The sequence below is a fragment of the Psammomys obesus genome, unplaced genomic scaffold (genome assembly GCF_907164565.1).
Source record: "Psammomys obesus unplaced genomic scaffold, mPsaObe1.curated_primary_1811, whole genome shotgun sequence".
Classification (NCBI taxonomy): domain Eukaryota; kingdom Metazoa; phylum Chordata; class Mammalia; order Rodentia; family Muridae; genus Psammomys; species Psammomys obesus.
The window spans coordinates 7,613,399-7,630,918 of NW_026585691.1; the positions used below are offsets into that span (position 1 = coordinate 7,613,399).

At 40.7% G+C, this 17,520-nt stretch overlaps 1 protein-coding gene across 1 annotated transcript in view; it reads right to left on the minus strand.

The window, feature by feature from the left end:
• Positions 1 to 4,226: 4,226 nt before the first annotated feature.
• Positions 4,227 to 17,520, minus strand: part of Mindy2 (MINDY lysine 48 deubiquitinase 2) — a 57,237-nt gene continuing 43,943 nt past the window's right edge. The window contains exons 7-9 of the mRNA XM_055598078.1: positions 14,427 to 14,600; positions 12,833 to 13,033; positions 4,227 to 10,535 (exon numbers count right to left, since the gene is read on the minus strand). Of these exons, the coding sequence (XP_055454053.1) occupies positions 10,410 to 10,535; positions 12,833 to 13,033; positions 14,427 to 14,600 (501 nt within the window). The 3' untranslated portion in view covers positions 4,227 to 10,409. The remainder of the gene's footprint in view (positions 10,536 to 12,832; positions 13,034 to 14,426; positions 14,601 to 17,520) is intronic.

Sequence of the window (17,520 nt, forward strand, 5' to 3'; positions counted from 1 at the left end):
CACAGACATACATGCATTCAAGATATTCATAATTAAGAACTATTTTTTTTTCATTTAAAGATATGTGTATTTGCATGTTTCTGTGTGTGTGTGTGTGTACATGAGGCTGGAGGCCTCAGATCCTCAGGAGCTGTAGTTACAGGCAGTTGTAAACTGCGTGATGTGGGTGGGCACTGGGAACCCAATTCAGGGCCTCTGCAAGCGCATGTACATGCATGCCCTTCATGCTAAGCTCTCTCCCTCTCCAGTGCCACACCCTTCCCGTTAGCACAAGTTTCTCTCACAAGCAAAACCCTAAGATTTCTTAACGATTCGGAGGTAAGCTTTTCTCAAATGTAAATCTAGGGGCCGCCTGGATTTTTGAAGCTAGTGTTTCCTTCTCTCCAACCTCCATTCTTTCTGTTGGGTCAAAAGATAAATGAGATGGAAACACAAAACCATCCAGTGGTCATGGAATGACAAAGGGAAAGTAACACAGGTTCCGGGTTTCAGTGTGTGGGTCTTGCACTAAAATCTCCATTTTCTGATGTTCTGTGGTGGCGTTGTGTACACGTGCAGGTCAGCCTCAGTGCCCTCCCTCAGGAGCAGTCCTGCTTGTTTTGGGATGGGATCTCTTCATTGGTTTGCAGTTCACCAGCTAGGCCAGGCTGGCCGGTCAGCCCTGGGGCTCTGAGTGTGTTCTCTTCTCCAGCACTGGGATTGAATGCACACCTCTGTGCCGGTGTCTTAGTTTGTTCTCTATTGCTGTGATTAAACACCATGACCAAGGCATCTTCTTTAAAGAGCGCTTAATTGGCCTTCCGGTGTCAGAGGGTGAGAGTCTGCAATCTTGGAGCAAAGGCGTGGCGGTAGGGAGCAGGGAGCAGAGAGCTCCCATCTCAACCTTCAAGTTGGAGGCAGAGAGATTCCCTGGGAACGGAAACCTCGGAGAGTGCCCCCAGTGGCACAGCCTATCCAAACGGCCACTCTTCCTAATTCTTCCCAGCAGTCCCACCAGCGAGGGACCAAGTGTTCACACATGTGCCTTTAGGGGCATTGTCGTTCAAAATACCACACCCCCCATTTTTAAAACATGGATTCTGGGGAGGGAGCTCGGGTCCTAATGTGGCTTTTATGTTTTGTTTTGTTTTTCCGAGATAGGGTTTCTCTGTTTTACCCTGACTGTCCTAGGACTCACTCTGCCGACTAGGCTGGCCTCCACCTAAACTCACAGAGATCCGCCTGCCTCAGCCTCCCGAGTGCTGGGATTTAAAAGCATGCACCACCATGCCTGGCTTCAACTAGAATTTTTAAAATTTCAATTGTTTGTTGCTAATATAAAGGCATTTGAAATTATTTTAAACTGGAATTTACAGATGATCAGAACACCAACAAATTTAAATAGCTGTGTTAGCGCTGCCATAATCAAAGAGCAGACTACTTATCACTGAAAATATTGTCTTTTTTTTAGATTTAATTTATTTTTAATATGTGCATTCATGTGTGTCTGTGTGATTATGTGCACATGAGTTCGGGTCCCCCTGGAGCTGGAGTTACTGGTGGTTGTGAGCCATATGACGTGGGTGCTGGGAATCAAACTCTGGTCTTCTGCAAGAGCAACACATGCTCTTAATTGCTGAGTCATCTCAGCCCTTCATGTCCTTTCCTGGTCATCCCAAACCGGTTCTGCAGCTACTGTTGCATTTTATTTTTCAAGTTTCTTATAACTAAACTCAGACACAAACATCCTTTAACTCAATGCGGAGTTTGCATTTGGGCCGTGATGCTGTGTGTCAGCAGTTCTTGTCTGTTGCTGTGTAGGTTTCCATTGTACATATATTGTACAGTTTGCTGTGCCTTCACTTGTTGATGGAAACTCAGCTTGCTTGTTCGTCTGATGAATAAAAATTCTGAATATTTGTGGACAAGTTTCTTTATGTGTTTTAGTTTCTCTTGAGTAAGTAGGCTTGGAATTGCCAGGTGTTACATATGGCAGTGTATATTTAACATTGCAGGAAACCACTGGGAATTAGGAAGTTTGTGTCATCTTTGCATCCACACAAGGTCTGAACTGCCCAGACTTACACCTGGGGTTTGGCAGTACTCCTGGTATTGGCTGTTTATGGGTATACAGTACTATCTCATTGTAGACTTAGTATTTTTTTACTCTTAAACAATTTATAAATTTTAATTACATAAATTTGTATGTGTGTGTGTCACAGTGCACATCCAGAGGTCAGTGGACAATTCCAAAAGTCAGTTCTCCTCCCATGAGAGTCCTGGAATTGAATTCAGGTCATCATGCTTGGCAGCCAAGCTCTCTTACCCCACTGAACCATCTTATCAGCTCTTGAATGTCTGTTCTAATGATATTAGCATATTTTTACATACTTTTGACTATTGATATAGCTTTAAATTATTTGTTTACATCTTGACTATTTTAATTGTATTTTTGTCTAAGCCCTCTTTTTTTTCTTTTTTTTTTTACACTTTATTCACTTTGTATCCCCCCATAAGCCCCTCCCACTTCATCCCACCCTCCCTCCCCCTTCTTCACGCATGCCCCTCCCCAAGTCCACTGATAGGGGAGGTCCTCCTCTTCTTTCTTCTGATCTTAGTCTATCAGATCTCATCAGGAGTGGCTGCATTGTCATCTTCTGTGGCCTGTTAAGACTGCTCTCCCCTCAGGGGGAGGTAATCAAAGAGCAGGCCAATCAGACTGTGTCGGAGGCAGTCCCTCTTCCCATTACTATGTAGCCCACTTAGACACTAAACTGCCATGGATTACATCTGTGCAGGGGTTCTAGATTATCTCCATGCCTGGTACTTGTTGGAGTATGGGTCTCTGAGAAGACTCCTGTGTTCAAATCTTCTGGTTCTGTTGCTCTCCTTGTGGGATTCCCATCTTCTCCATAACCTACTATTTCGCACTTCTTACATAAGATTCCATGCACTCTGCCCAACAGTTGGCCATAAGTCTCAGCATCTGCTTTGATAGTCTGCAGGGCAGAGTCTTTCAGAGGCCCTCTGTGGCAGGTTCCTAGGTTGTTTCCTGCTTTCTTCTTCTTCTGATGTCCATCCTCTTTGTGTCTAAGCCCTCTTTACATACTATTAGATATGTGCTGGAAATATTGTGTCCCAGTTGATGGCCCGCCTTCTTTCCCCTTCCTTGAGTCTTGCTGTAATCCCAAGCTTGTCTTGAGTTCACCATCCTCCACCTAAATACTGCAATTACAGATATGCACTGCCATGCACTGTCTTCATTTTTGCTTTGAGACAAGGGCTTGTGTAGCTCAAGCTGATCTGGAGTTCCTGATTGCTCCTGTCTCAGTCTCCAGAATGTTCGGATCCTAGGCTTGCACCTCCAAAGTTAAAAATGCTTGTGATGGTGAGAGTCAGTACGATGCTCAAGTATATGAAAGTCGGTCTACTGGTTACAGTCCTAAGCAGGAAAAGCCTGGGCCACCACCCAGCAGGTTGCTGCACCCAGCTACAGAGCTGGGAGGGCAGTTATTGATGGCAAGTGGGGCAAGGTTTGTAACTATTCAGGACTCCCTCTGGACCAATTTGAATGATTTCATTGTAGGTATGACTGTCTCAAGTCATCTGTTCTATCCAAGATGTCTTTAAGTCTGGATGCAGTAGCCTGACATTTGAGATTCTAAAAAAGGAGTGTGGTTAAGGTTTGAACTTAGTCACTTAATAAAGGAAACCGGCCTCTGGCTAGAGCCCTTCAGAACAAAATAGCATTTTGTTTGAAACTTAAGGCAATCTCTGACTTCATAGCCGAGGCTAGGCTTTAGCTCTCACCAATCCTCCTGTGTCAGCCACCTGAGTGCTGGAATTATGGATGTGGACCACCATGAGTGGCCATAAGAGTTTTTAAAAGCCATTTTATACTTGACCATTCATGTCTGATACCAACTTTGAGCTACAGCGTTTGCTCTGAATCACTCAGCAAACAAACTGAGATGGCTCAGTGGGTAGAGGGACTTGGGGTGCTTCCCTAACAACCTGGAATCCATGGTGGATGGAGGAAATTATCCCTTTCAGTTCTTCCTGACTCCAGTAGGAGAGCTGTGTGAGATGGTGACTTTTTCCCTCACTGGAGCCAGGGTTGCCACTTTGTAGCTGAGAGTTGATTAACTGTCCCTTGTATCAAACCTTGATCTTAATGAGTCTCAAGTAAATGTGACCACCCATACAGACGGTAACTTAGGGTGATGAGCTGACACAAGGAGAGAATGTTCAGTCTAAATATCAAAGTTTATTGAAATAAAATATAATCTATAATAAAAAATACTACGGTGTTATTCACTGGTTACAGTTTTAAGTATATTAACAAAAACATCCAACGTTTTCATCCAATGATGACACTACATTTGTGGTACAACAACAAATTTGAGATTAAACACTGAATAATACTGAATCATTGTGTCAGAAACATTTTATACTTTCCCACCTATATTCAATGTCTTTTCAGGAGTAGTTTCCAAAAGTGAAACTTGAAATTTGAGACATAATTTTTAGAGGTGGTCTTAGCATAATTAGCATTAAAACAGTAAGTATTTCACAGAAATCAGTTGGGCCCTGTAATGGGTCGGTACATTTTAGGTGTCTTTTTTGAAAGAGCATATCCCAGTGCTTGTATGTCATCTCTGTTACTCATCATTCTTCACTTGCATTTAAAGCAGAAGAATGAATTATCGGAATTAGAAAAGCTACTGGGACAGTGAGGAAAGGTGAGTAGGGGCACTCTGTCCTTATAGTCAATTTTGAGGGCCCATTTCAGCTAGCACACCGCTCCAAGTTAGCCTCACTGAAGTGGAGGAAGAAAACCTATTTCTTCTCCTTAGTGCTGTTCAAAATGACAGTTTCAGTGATCATTCCATTTAACTTGTTACTCTCCCAAATCCACGTTTCAACCTGCTTATTCAGCCCAAGTCAAGGGAAGAGAGTCAAATGTGCTGTCATTAGGAAATGAGTTTCCTGGGAGATTATCCCTCTCTCATTTTGCAGTCACACATCAGTCTTCTATTATCTGGTCTCATGTGGATCTGTGATAACAGTTTACCATTTTATTGAGGAAAATAAGTCTTAACAAAAACTAGAAGAAACCTGGGAAGTGAAGAGACACTGCCTCCTGTCACAGTGGTTATGTCATACAAATAAGGGTGGGAAGCAACACCGACAGACATTCTCACAAACCAGACATCATTTCCAAAGATTAAACAGCAATCTCTGTCTTAAAACTCACTGCATGACTTGGTGGTATCATAGGGCATTTCTGTTAGGGTGTCATCAGTGATTCATGGTTTCTAATGGTATTTCAGCTTCCTGACTGTCAACATAAAGCTGTAAAGTGACCCCTGGAGCCGAAGAAGCAAGGACTGCCTACGGCAGGACACCATGTTGTGTGCCCTCTGATTACTGAGCCGCCCTGCCTCTCCAGATGTTACAGTGCAGATGGAGAAAACATTTAAAAGGTGACAAGTGACAAATTATGATGTGAGCTGAGGAAGTCTTTACAATTCACGCTAGATAGAGTGGACGCTTTCTGGGATAAGGGAGCTTTTGTTCTTTACCTTAACTTGGGGCAAAGCTTGGATTTCCTATCTCTGACATGGTATTTTAACTAGTTAACAGGAGGGTATCATGCCTTAAAAATACCAGCTTATTAGACAAGTCTAACTAACCTTTGTCAAGACAAAGGAACATTGAATTTGAGGCAAAGTTGAAGATTTTTACCCTGTTTGAGTTAAATTTTCTTGAGTTCAAAAGATAGAAACTAGAATCCTACATGTAAAAAAATATATGCATATATCAATTTGTTAAGCTCTATTTCCTAATAGCAGAAATACCGGGATTAAGTTAAGACATGCATGAATTAAATTTTAGATAGATTTTCAAACTAAGTTTCCCGGCGACCTGCAAGGTTTCCTCCTGTTTTGTTGTCTCTATAACTTATTCCTATCAGGGAGCTTTTAATTTTAAAGTTGCTTTAAACTGTTACCTAAGAAAAGTAAACTCAAATCTTCATAATTTTTCCCCTTAGCAGTTTAAGAAGTGTCAGACATCAATAACAAAAGATACTAAATTATTAGAGAACCAAGGACTCTTAAGGTTCAAATACATTCCTTTACAGTCTCTCACTTGTACATGATCAGAATCCATTTTCACGCTAAGCCACAAATAAGTTGTCTAGACGGCAGTGGGGAGAGCAAAGTCAGTTCCTGATAATCCTCTACCCTGCAGAGCTACACCAAGGGGCTCTAAAGGCTCTAAATGCCACACCTGTGAAAGATACGGGAAAACAGATTTGTAAAGTGCATGTTTAATATGCCCAAATACTCCCCAATCTTGACACTAGTCTACCGAATACAAAAGCAACTGCAAAACATTTTTGAAAGCCATGATGCCAAATTCAAAGGAACTCTACAGACTCTAACAGCATTAAAGAAACAAAACAAAACAAAACTGACTTAAGCCATAAAAAGTCTGCACATTCAGGAGTGGAGGATGTACAATGTCTGTGATGATCTCAGTAATTCTCAGTGCTCAAAGTATGGCATTTACTCAGGAGAACCAAGCATTGGTGGTTGGGGAAAGAGGAGCACCCTGAATATAGAGGAAAAACTGAGGCACACAACGATTGCCAAAACAAGACAAAGTCAGGTTTGATTTTGGAAACAGGGTCTTACTACTTGCTCAGGGTGGCCTTGAACTCAGGATTCTCCTGCTTCAGCCTCTCAAACATGGGATGACAGGTGTGTGTTACCATACCCAAAGTCAGGTTTCAAACACCAAATGAGCCAGAATTTCACATGTCTAATTCCTTAAAATATAAATGAGTGACTATCTTTAATGTCTCTGCCTCATTTTGTCAGATATTAATTTTTCAATTTAAATTACATGCCTAGACAGTGAAACCTGTATGCTTTTCTGTCATTAAAAAAAAAAACAACAAAAAAACTGGTACGATGAATAAGAAAGCTATGCAAAATGGAGTTTGCTACTTGCTTTTCTAAAGAAAGTTTAAACAAGCTGTGTATGGTGACATATACCTGTAGTCATAGCAGTGAGAAGCTGAGGCAGGAAGATTCTGGGTTTAAAGGTAGCTGAGGCTACAACAGTCAATTCCAGGCCAGCCTGGCTATATAGCAAGACCATGTCTAAAAACTTAAGCAAGACCGAGGACAGTTCTGAAAATTCTTGCCTAATTTGCTAGGATTTTACAGATATCCATTCACATGCCAACACAGACAGTAACCATGAGTCATGATCTTTCCTCATACCTTCCCTGTGGTCCTCAAGGTCTACATTAAGCTTATGGTTCATGGACAAAATGCTATGAAGCTTTTGTGTGAGTACAGAATGGATAACAGTGAGTTTAGTGAACTAACGTGGTCTAATCTTGCTTAAGTAAGCCAAGATCAAGGAGCATGAGAAAGAATTAAAAATATAACGTAAATTATCAAACTAAAGAAGAGTGAGGCAGTAAACACAAGCTTAGATATATTCTCGAACCTAATTCAAAGCCTCTGTCTTGTCCAAATACTAGCCTGACCTTGAAACTTGGCTGGGCGTAAGGCCAAGGCTGTGTGATTAGCTGCCTTATATCATCCTGCTTACTGTATGTACATTTGCTAGGATTTGAACCCAGGGCTTTGTGCACTCTGGGCAAATGTTCTACCACTTAGTGACACTCCTAGTTCAGGTGTGTGTGAATATTTTTTAAAATGACAACTTTTAGATTGATACAATGTTTTCAGATTGCTTTGAGACCCAAACAGGAGTCATGGAAAGCTGCTTCAGAGATATACACATGACTCTTGGTATTGACAAACTCGTATAACCCACAGCATTGCTGATACAACACGGTCACTCATGAGGAAGTGCACGTTAATACAGACTGGCCACTAACCTTAAGACCATGCTTTGAAAGCAAAAGAAAAGTGCCAGGGACCACATCTCCTCTTCCACCTGCCTTCTGCTAACTCTCATGTTGAGTGGGCACATGAGCCAAATGGTGTATGAAATTTAGCCTAGAACCATTAAACCCCAAAATATTTAAATTCTAATGTCTTTTAGCAATATGTGTATAACAATTTCAAGTATTACAAAGTATTGTGAGGGAGGAAATCCCTCAAAATATCATTTTCAAAGTACTAGATACCCAAATAAGCAACAATAACAATATGCCTATCACTTGCTACCTTGAGCAAAACAGGAAATAAACACGTGGCAGTTTAGATCCTTGACAGCCTTCAAGAACAGGAAAGCATATCTCAGAAATTTGTTTTAACAGAATCAAACATTTAATTTCTCCCACAGCAATGAAAACGAACATCTCGTCATGACTCTTGTCATATCAAACTGAATCCCAGGAATGTCAGCATGCCTGACGTGAAGTCTCACCAGGAACAGGTCGGATTAACAGCACATTGCTTGTCATAAGTGCATATCTACTTATCGGAGCAGCACCGCTGCTTTAGAGGAAGTTGTACTTGTTTTGTTTTTCCTTCTAGAGGGAATGCAGTATGGCAGTATTATCTTTGGAACAAACTAAGATAGTAAAAAATAACATAATTTATATATATAGATTCTTCAAGGGCAATAAATAGATATTGTATATAATTATGAAAAATATGCCTCAAGTATACTTTTAAAAATTACTCAAGGTTTATTGTTTTCTAAATGAAAGTATTAGACTGTTCTGGGGAAAGCAAACCCTGAGGTTTGAGCTTTCTCATCCAATCAGCAGAGTGCTACCATGGGTACACTGAGGTCAGTCCACCCAAAGGGGTCTGATCTCTGACAATTTGCACTCACTCTAGGCTGGAACCAAGAAACTTACTGGGTATTTTAAACACAAATCTTACACCCCAGGCAGAGTCTGTGATTAGTCCCCATGCTATCGTAGGAAATATGAAGAAACAACAAGAACATAAATAGACATGTAATATAGAAGGATATAAAGGCTACAGCATGGCTGGCCCTGAAAATTTTTCCCCTTAGAACAATACTTTTCATAAATAAAACTCTACTTTTTACATATAGATTTAGCCTACAGCTGGATCACAGAGGACATTAATGACAATTTGTCTTAAGAAACTCTAGACCACTTTCTTTTTGGTAGTCTTTTGTTGGCTCCTGACCACAAGAAATATTCTCTAATTGGAAATTCAATCTGTGATGCTCCTGAATAAAGTTTACCGAGGCTTAGGATAAATCACACAGCTACCTGCACTGGCAATAATCTTCAAAACAAACTTTAAATACAAAGTATATAAAAAGGACTGTTAAGGATAGTTTTCCAAACTGTATCTAGAAATACAATTATGTGCTGCCTCATCACAAAGCTGAATAAATATTCTTTCAGAATCCTATAAATGATGTAAGATGTCTTAGGTTTATTTGGTTCTCATAAGTTAAAAAATCTGATTGCTTTTACATAAATTCCTTCAGATTTCTACCTATGTTCAAAATTTTAATATCTTTTCACTAGAGTCAAGAGATTGACTCTCCTTCGGAAATGTGCTTTTTACTGGTTTAAATAACTATGCTTAATTTTCTAGCAATAAACATGATTTAAAATTTAAGGTTCAAGGTAATTCTAGAAAAAGGTAGACAGTGAACTCTGCTCTTCTCTGTCCTTATTTACAAGGCTGAACATGAGTGTGGTCTCCTCCTCACTCACTATTACATCCTTAGCAAACAGAAACCACCATTCAGGCTACCTGAAGGTACTGAAATTAAACATCTCACAGCACTACAAAGTCAGTATCTGATCTGGATAGGTTATAAGTATTAGTGTAGTGTGGTTTTTTGTTTGTTTTGCTATTAGAAAATAAAAAATATTTTGTTCTATCTAAATTGGATGTAGGCTCCATTATCAGTTCTAAAGATAATAGCTAAGATGTACATTACTAAAGAAAGGTAAAGCTGGTCAAGGGCTGAACCAATTCAATGTACAATGAAGGGTCATTATTCCTGCTTTCCCCCTCCCTATATTAAACTCCTCGTTTCTCATGGATTAGAACATAATTTAACAACATAAAGTTTCAGAAATAATTGTGCTAATAATTACATCTTGAGAAGGATCAGACTCACTCAGTGACCTCCATCCATTGTCAGACAGAACACAGTAGCTTACTAACTGATTGGAGTTGCTATGTTACTAGACACAAAATAGAAGTGATATACTTATTTGGCTACGAGTGACAATACACAACAGTTCCAACTTGTAACATAAAACTCCAGCTCATAAAGAGTGTATTGTGTAACTTGAAAATGTTGATTGTAACAAAGTATCAACCTTCCCCTGGAAAACATGAGCAAAATCCATTGGGAGATCAGGCACAGACGGTAGGTACTGGGTCTTCCTTTCCGTCATCTGCATAGGTGGTTCCCAGAGACGCCAGCACTTCCTATAAAATTGCACAGCTATTTTTTTCCTTTTCTTTCTCTTTGTCTTTTTCCCGAGGTTCCTTGCGTTTCCGGTCACTATTCCCAGGCTGTTTTACACTTGATGGAGAGGCTTGTGCTGGCTGTCCCTGCAGTAGGAAAAACACACATGGGAAGGGATGATTAACTCTTCCTGGCACCAAATCAGAGCTAGCTAGAGCTACAAAGCAAAGGCATCCTCACAGAAACAGAAGCTTTGGGGGCACGGCTTCTGCTCACTGGTGTTAGGATAGAGATGCCCTGGGTTTGGATAGAGATGCCCCTGGTCCAACAGTTGGCCTGCTCCTGTGGGAGGTTTGGGTATCTTAGGGAGGAGGGCCTAGCTGGTCCATATAAAGGTGAGTGTGAGGGATGTGGCAGGGCGTGTCTCCTGCCTAGCTCAGCTGCTGCTTCCTGATGGAAAGGATAGAAATTCTTTGTTACCAAACTCCCACCTCCACCAACTGAGCACTATTCAACTACTGCGCTTTCCTCACTATGGTGAATCGGACCCTCTACTGTAAGTCACAACAAACCTTTCTTCTCTAAGTTACTTCTGTCAAGTGTGAGAGTAGTAGTTAATATACAGGATATCTCATCTATGATGTATAATTCATTAATGTACTCATTATTCCAAATACATAATTATCTACAGCCATTTTAGCTTTTAGTTTAAGAAATATGTTAAAGTGACAATTTTGGTAAACTATAACATTTATTCAGGACTTCATTCAATATCATAATGAGCTGGAGGGATGGCTCAACAGTTAAGAGCACTGACTGCTCTTCCAGAGATTCTGAGTTTAATTCCCAGCAACCTCATGGTGGCTGACGACCATCTGTAATGGAATCTGATTTCCTCTTCTGGTGTGTGTGAAAACAGAGCATTCATATACATAAAATAAATAAATCTTAAAAAAAGAGTTCAAAAAATATCATAATGAACAGATCTTAAAAGAAAAAACGAGAATGCTGAGAATTGAGACTGTAAAATAATAAGTGCCTGCTATGAGATCAGACAACTGAATGACATGAAAAGCTGATTCTAACCTGGTGGGACTCAGCAGCTAAGCTGGGGTAGTTTGTGTCTGATTTAGAGGCAGAAGCTTTACATGCATTTTAGTGGAGAAAGAGAGGGACACAGAGAGAGAGAATGTGTGTGTGCACTTGTACGTGGTGCGGATACAAGCCATAGGTGTACATCTGCTATCCTCACTGTTTCCTTATTTCCTTGAGAGATTTCTCTCACAGAATCTGAATCTAGGCTGGCCATCAAGCCCCTGAGATCCTCCTGTCTGCCCACCTCAGTTCTGGGGTTATAGTTGCATGATTATGTCTGACCTTCTACAGGAATACTGGGGATTTGAACTTAGGTCTTCGTGTTTGCTGAGCCATCGCCCCAGTGAATTCTGTACTTGGTTTCATGAGTTCCTAAAAGGCATCTTGTTTTCTTGTACACCAATGCCAAAGGGAAAGGTTCTGGCATGGTATAGGTTAGAATAAGAGAAAGGGTTACTTTTTAACTCATGAAATGAGATTCAGAATGTAGAAACTTGTGTGACAGTCATATCTTACTACCTAAAACATGAACCAACAAAAGTGACAACTAACTAACTAACTAACTAACCTTTGCTGAATATGTATTGGAAATTGAGTTAAATCCTAGAATTGTTGTTTCTAAAGAAGCCTCAGGATGAGGTCTTCTGTTTTATTGACAGGGAGAGGGGCCATGAAAGATGAGGACTGTGACCTGGTGTTTGCAATAGGAAGTGGGAACCAGCAGGAACAAGAAGCCCATACCTCTCTGGCTCCAAAAATTGCCCTCTTTCCAGCAAAACCTCAGGCTGCCTCCAGCTCAACAGAAGCACTTTGTTCAAGTTGGTTTATAGTTTGTAGCGCTAAAGAACTTAAGAAAAAGGCTAAATAATCTTATCAGAACCTTGGAAAAATACCATCATGAAATCAGAAATATGTTAAGATAGCAAAAAACTTAGAATAAGTTTTTTGTGAAAAAAAAAAAAAAAATCCCACAGAAAGGGCTAGAGAGATGGCTCAGCAGGTCCGAGCACTTGTTCTTGTGGCACATCTGGGTCAACTCCTAGCACCTACATGGTGGCTCACAACTGTTCATAACTCCAGTTCCTGAGGATCAGATGCCCTCTTCTGACTTCTGTAGGCACTGGACACACACATGGTACACAGATATATGTGCAAAACACTCATGTACATAAAATAAGATAAATATAAAAACAAAGCAAAACAACAACAAAAACCCAAACCCTTGGGTGCTGACATGCTAACACAGCTAAAAAAGCCAGAGCCAAATTATAACTGCTTCTCCCAAACAGAAATTCCTTCACTGCTAAAGTAACTGTCACATTTGAGATTGGCAGAGCTGAGGTTTTACCTGGGCCTGTATGGAAGTGGTGGCAGCAGCCACAGCCGCCTGCGCCTGCTCCTGTTCCTGGTAGTACTGAGAGGCCCGTCTGTCCTCCTCCTCCTGGAGTTTCTTCGCCAACTCCAGGTCACTGATTCCTTCTGGGATTTGCTCCCAGTTGATTTCTTGGCTCTGCTGTTCTTGCTGCAGTGACAGTGCCATAAGGTAGTCCTGAGGGGTTCAATCAAACCAGTTTCAGCGTTGAGATGTGACCCAGGGACCAGCCAGTGTGAAGACAGACACCCACTAATGGCTTTTACACCACATTTGTTTGTTTGTTTGGTTTGTTTTTTGAGGGGATGTTGTTTTGTTTTTGTTTTTTGGGACAGGGTTTCTCTGTGTAGCTCTGGCCCTACTGTAACTTGCTCTGTAGACCAGCCTGGCCTTGATCTCATAGAAATCCTCCTGTCTCTGCCTCCCCAGTGCTCAGATTAAAGGTGTACGCCAACATTGCCTGGCCCTACAGCACAGATTTTTTTTAAAAAACTCTATTTCTAAGAACTTTTTTGCAGAGCTACACATTATCATAGTTTTAGAATTCTTTTCTAGAAGCAATAAATAAGGCATTCAAGAAAACTATTGAAAAAAGGATCTTGTTTAAAAAAGAAACATATGAGTATGGAAAATTTAGACAAAAGCAAAAAATTTAGACAAAAGCAAAAACCAGAAATATGAAAGCTGAAATCACTGTAACAGATGTAGCCATTGAGTATTTATAGCCATCTAGTATTTTCTATATTCACATTTAAATTCAAACACATTTCCCACCCTTTGAAACTATTTTAATCTTTTACTTTCCATTTAATGTTTGCTTTTAAAACATTCCAAGAACTTCATAAGATTATTTACTCATTTTTCTTCCCCTCCTCCCAAAAATGTTTTGTTCTGTTCTGAGGCAAGTCTTACTAAGTGTCTGGGCTGGTCTCGGTTTCAGATCTTTGCACCTAGGCCTACTGAGGGCTGGGATTACAGCTATACACTACCACACCTAGCTCGAAGGGTGACTTTTGTTTTCATTTTACTTTATTTAGTTACCCATTTTTGAGAGGCCCGAGCTATGTAGACCTCAAAGTTGCTATGCTGACCTTGCTATGCTGAGACCTTTTCCCCTCAGCCTCTCAAGTTCTGGGATTACAGGCTGTGCTACGATAGGAAGTCCTGCTAGCTTTTTATTGATGTCCTTTGTTTTTGATACAGGTTTCAGTCTATAGCAGATGTCAAACTTAGCATTCATCCTGCTTCAGCTTCTAAAATGCTAAGATTATAGGCATGAGCCACCATGCCTGTCTCAAAAGATGAATTTTAAAAAATGCATATGTATGTGTATGCAGTACGTGTGTGTGCCTGTGAGCGGAAGCCAGAGGACAACTTCTGGGGGTGGGGTGGTACAGGCTTGTGCATGTGTACACACCTATGGTGGTGAGAGCAGGACACTTGGTGTCTTGTATCTTCTGTTATTCTCTGTATTACAGTCTTGAGACCAGGTGTCTCAGTGAAACAGAGGTTCATCTTTTGTACTAAGCCAAGCCAGGAAGATGTGGGGGGATGCCGACAACAATTTTACCTGATCTATTTGGTCTTGTTGACCTTTGTACACAGTCTCAGGATCTGAAGGAGGCCGAAGATGGAATTCTGAGTCACAGAAATTTCCATCACCATCCACATTGTGCAGGCTTTCCCAGACAACTTTTTCTTCAGTAAGAAACCCCTGGTCTGTTACCAACAAATACAGTTGACCCTTAATAAGAATAACAAAAGAAAAAGGAGTGTTAAATTCTCCCAAACTAGCCAACATTGTATTTATCAAATATTTTAAATTCATATGCTTGGAGTACAGTAATTATTCTAGCTATGTCTGTGCAACCCAATAAAAAGACCGAGCAGATAATGCCTGTAGCTGCAGTAGACGCAGCCCAGTGTAAAAGGAGACAATGAGCTGCTGGCATGCTAACTAGCAGACAGCTCTGCCCTTTGCAATCCCACTTTACAAACAGATATACCAGAAAGTGAATACAAAAAGAAAAAAGAAGGGAAAAAGAAAGAAAGAAAAAAAGAAAAAGAGAAGGGGGGGGGAGAGAGAGAAAGGTTCCATATTGTCTGGTTTTATTAAAAAAAAAAAAAAAAAGCTGAAATGACTAATCTAACCCAGTAGCCTTTCCCTTTCCTTGTACCATTTTGCTCCTTTCAAAAACCCCAAAACTATGTGTCTGTGTGGGCTGGTGCACAACTGCAGTGACCCGAGGAACTGGAAGTGTGTCATATCCCCTGAAGCTGGAGTTACAGCCTGTTGTGAGGTCCTGGGTGCTGGAAACGGCTCAGGTTCTCTGCAAGAGCAGTGCAGGGTCTTCAGCCATGCTACCTCTCCAGTGCCATTTGTTTTTTTAAGTGCCCCACCACTGAGCTACGAAAATCTTTAGCCTTGTTATTGTTTAATCAACAACACACTATATTCATGAATATTGCCTAGCTCCTCCAGCTCAGCTGTGTGGCTGTGTGTCCCTTCTATCTCTGTGTAAGGGTAAAGGACAAAGCTTTGCCTATGGAGTCATTTCCCTACTCCTACTTACACATTTATTACCCTTTTTTTTTTTTTTTTCTTTTTTTTACGTTGAGACAGGGTCTCACTATGTAGCTCTGGCTTTCCTGGAACTCACTATGTAGATAAGGCTGGCCTTGAACTCATAGAAATCCCCCTGGTGGGATTAAAGTCTTATACCACTAGGCCTAGCTTCTTCTTCTTTCCTACCTTTAAAATAAAATAAACTGACATTTTCTCATTCATCAGTCACTAACTAAATGAGAAAAAAAAAATAACTAAATGGATCTTCAGTTAAACATGGCATTCTGTGGGGAAGAAGCTGTCACTCTTAGTCAAGGTGTAAACAGAATTAACAAATTATTGTATTTATTTATTTTGCAGTGCTGGTGAGTGAATCCAGGGCCTCATAGAACCAGTTAGGCAGGTTTATTCACCACTCTGCTACTCCTCAAGCCACATACTTGTTTCTCACCAGCTTTAGTATCATCAGTTTTTAGTATCATCAGTTTTCCTTCCTAATCTCTAGCAGGAAAAAGGCAAGCAAAGGCAAACCACACAGCCTATTATCTCCCGTCTTATAATGCAGATCTCTCTAGAATCACAGGTTGGCCAGGCAGTGGCGCACACCTTTGATCCTAGCGCTTGGGAGGCAGAGGCAGGTGAGTTCCAGGCCAGCCTTGTCTATATAGTGAGTTCCAAGACAGCCAGAGCTATAGAGTATCTTGAAAACCAAATCAATCAACCAAGTAATCAATCAATCAATCAAACACAGATTGATCTTCACCTGTGGGAAAATGCTTGTTTCTAACATCTCTGGAATCTTTACTTTTTTCTCTCTAGTGAGTCTGTCAATGTTTAAAAATATCAAGTCTCTCACAATAAAAAAATATATATATATATAAAAATGGGGAGGGCAGTGGGATGGCTTCATGGGTAAAAAATGATCTGCATTTGATTCCTGGTACCCATTTGGTAGAAAGAGAGAACTGATTTGCCAAAGTTGTCTCGTTATCACCATAAGCGTACTATGGCACACAAGTGTCTCTACCTGAGCATTCACACAAACTTTGTCTACCTCCCAAAAAATAATGAATAACAAAAAAGTAAACAAAACAACCCAAGAGGCAGGCTCAGGTGCAGCGGTGTGCTTTTGGTACTAGGTGCAAGGAAACCTGAGGTGGGAACACACTTGGGTCCTGGATTTTGGGAGTTGTAGAGAGTCTGAGAGTCTGAGGCCAAGCATGATGGCAGTATCCCTGCACATAGGTGGCGGGCAAATATCTATGAGTTCCAGGCCAGTCTGGTCTACATAGTAAATTCCAGGCTGGCCAAAGCTACACAGTAAAGCTGCATCATAAAACAAAACAAACAAACAAATACATGAAAAACCTTGGGTTCCACACCCATACCACTAAACCCCCTACAGTGATGAGCCATCACCCTATGTCCAACATCTCCTTTTTTGTCAAACCATTTTATAAAAAAACAAGCTTCTCTTAATGATGTTTATTTCTTTTAAGTGTGTGTGTGTGTGTGTTCAGGAATCATGTGACCTGGGTTCAAATTCAGGTCCTCTGGAAGTACAGCTAGTGCTCTTAACTGAAGCATCTCTCAAGCCCTCAGCAAACCCTTTCTAGGTGTTGCCTGCTACAGCCTTCTCCATTCCAGCCACTCTTAAATAATTCAGATTCTTTTGTTGCCACTCCAGTCCTCTCCTCCTGCCTTGTCTGTCCCCAGGGTTCTTACCTCTTTCCCCTTAGCTTCCTAGATGCCACACTCTAGCTTCCCTCTTGGCCTCTTTTTTCTCAGCTCTCTTTACTAATGTTTCTTCCTTGAACTGAGCCTTTAAAAGTTGTCATTCATTAAACCTCTATTTTAGGTTTTCTCTTTTGATTCTTTTTTTCTTGTAAACTCCCAAATTAGTATATTTTCTTGTAAATCCTAAAATTCTATCTGTATGCCCAAATCATTCCAGCACTGAAGCATTTCCCCAGGATTTCCACTTTGAAGGGCACCTCTTAGATCCCGGTACTCTTAACCTCTGAGCAATCTCTCTAGCCCTTTTTCTTTTCCTTTCTTTCTTTCTTTCTTTCTTTCTTTCTTTCTTTCTTTCTTTCTT